General features: G+C 62.4%; 1 protein-coding gene across 1 annotated transcript in view; it reads left to right on the forward strand.

Moving 5' to 3' along the window:
* Nucleotides 1–1,020: 1,020 nt before the first annotated feature.
* Nucleotides 1,021–1,744, forward strand: part of TMEM59L (transmembrane protein 59 like) — a 7,442-nt gene continuing 6,718 nt past the window's right edge. Inside the window, 2 exon segments of the mRNA XM_019472228.1 lie at nt 1,021–1,053; nt 1,055–1,144. Coding sequence (XP_019327773.1) covers nt 1,021–1,053; nt 1,055–1,144 — 123 coding nt within the window.

The raw sequence follows: 1,744 nt of genomic DNA on the forward strand, positions 1-1,744 counted from the left end.
GCCGCGCTCCCGCAGGCGGCTGGGAGTCAGGATCTGGCCCCGCAGCCCCTTCTGACCCCCGGACCGGGCTGTTGGCGTCAGCGCGGTGGTCCCCTGGGGCTGGCGCGGTCCAGCTGCCCCCCCCCGGCATGGCTCCGTTCCCAGGGCCTCTTTGCCCTGTTGTGGTGCAGGATCTGGCCGTGGGGCCCAGCTCCCAAATGGCGGACCCCATACAGCCACGAGCTCCCTGCTCTGCCCAGGCGAGATGTGACTTCCCCCAGACGAATCCAGGACCTCGGGGTGGCCTTGGTGACGTCCCCAAACCCGGGCTGAGCATCCTCGGTCTGGCTTCCCACCAGCCGTCACCTTCCTGCCAGCCCTCCATCATGTGTCACCAGGGCCGGGCCCAGCACATCTACCCTGAATTAATCTAATTACTTGATTTCCCAGCCAGAGCTCGCTCCATAAAGTCCTTGGACAGAGACAGCATCTGGCTCAAGGGCCAGGGTGTAAAAAACAAACAACAAAAAAACCCAAAAACGCAGAAAAAGCGGGAGGCGAGGCGCAGCGGAGCTGCCTCTAACTGCCTGCATCCTTTTAAAGTGACCTGGGGGAAAAATAAAGAGGCTAGAAATGCAAAGAATCCAGCAGTCAGAGTTTTCTTTATATTCCTCTCAGTCACATTTCCACATCCATGGGTAATTTATAACCCGCTTAACCCCTTCCCTGCCACCCCCCCCCAGCACAACCCTTTCGCTCAAGAGCATCCTCGCAGCGGGCGGCCGCACCTTCCCGCCCTGTTTGCTTTGGGAAGCACAAAAAGTCCCGCAACGGAGTTTGCTGATCTCTAGAGGGGGGAAAAAAAAATGCGGTTGATGTCGAGGGGGTGCTTGAGCACGAGGGATGGGCTCTGCGGAGTCGGGACACGGGGTGACGGGTCCCCTGCCCGTGGGGAGACCGCGGGGACGCCCCGGCCAGTGTGGGGGGAGCCTGCGGCTTCACAAAAGGCTCCAGAAAAAAAATGTAGGTCAGTAGTGATAAATGCAAAAGGCATCAAGTGTTTCTGGAGAGGGGTGGGAAGCGGAGGGAGGGCCGGGAATTACCCGGCAGTAAATATTTGCCAACTTGAATATTACTGCCTGGGAAGGGGTTTTTCTGTAAAAAGGTGAGTGGATGGAGCGTGGGACGGCGCCAGGCGCGGTGCGGGCAGGTGTGGCAGGAGCCTTGCCCGGCTCTGCCAGCGCTCAGTCCCGGCTCCTGGCACAGCGCTCCCGGCGCTCCCGGCACTTGATCTGGTGGGTTTCGGTCCCTCTGGGGGTTGGGGCTCCGTCTCTGTCCCTCCCGGCCAATGGAAACCTCACCTGCGGCGCTGGGCTGTGATTTACAGTGACAGCCCCCAATCTATCCCATTTACTTGGCCATTAGTCACTGGTGCCGGACACGATGCCGAGGGGCTGGACGGGCTCCAGGAGGGGGAAGGGGGGAATGGAGCCGACCTGGCAGCCCCGCCAGCCCGGCCGGAGCACATTTTCTCCCGGCCCTGGTTTGATTAACAAGATGAATAAGCTGGCGGAGCACAGCGGGGCGAGGGGAGGCCCCACTCCCTGCTCCCGGGGGGGGCGGGCACGGGGCTGCGCTCCCCCGGCTGTCCCCGAGGGGATCCGGCCACCCCTACCCCTCTCCCGTTGCCCCGGGGCGTGGAGCACCCCTCAACCTGAAGGGACCGGGAGACCCCCCCCCCCCCCCTTCTGCTGCGTTCCCGCCC

Source organism: Aptenodytes forsteri, unplaced genomic scaffold, assembly GCF_000699145.1.
Source record: "Aptenodytes forsteri isolate BGI_AS27 unplaced genomic scaffold, ASM69914v1 Scaffold147, whole genome shotgun sequence".
NCBI lineage: Eukaryota > Metazoa > Chordata > Aves > Sphenisciformes > Spheniscidae > Aptenodytes > Aptenodytes forsteri.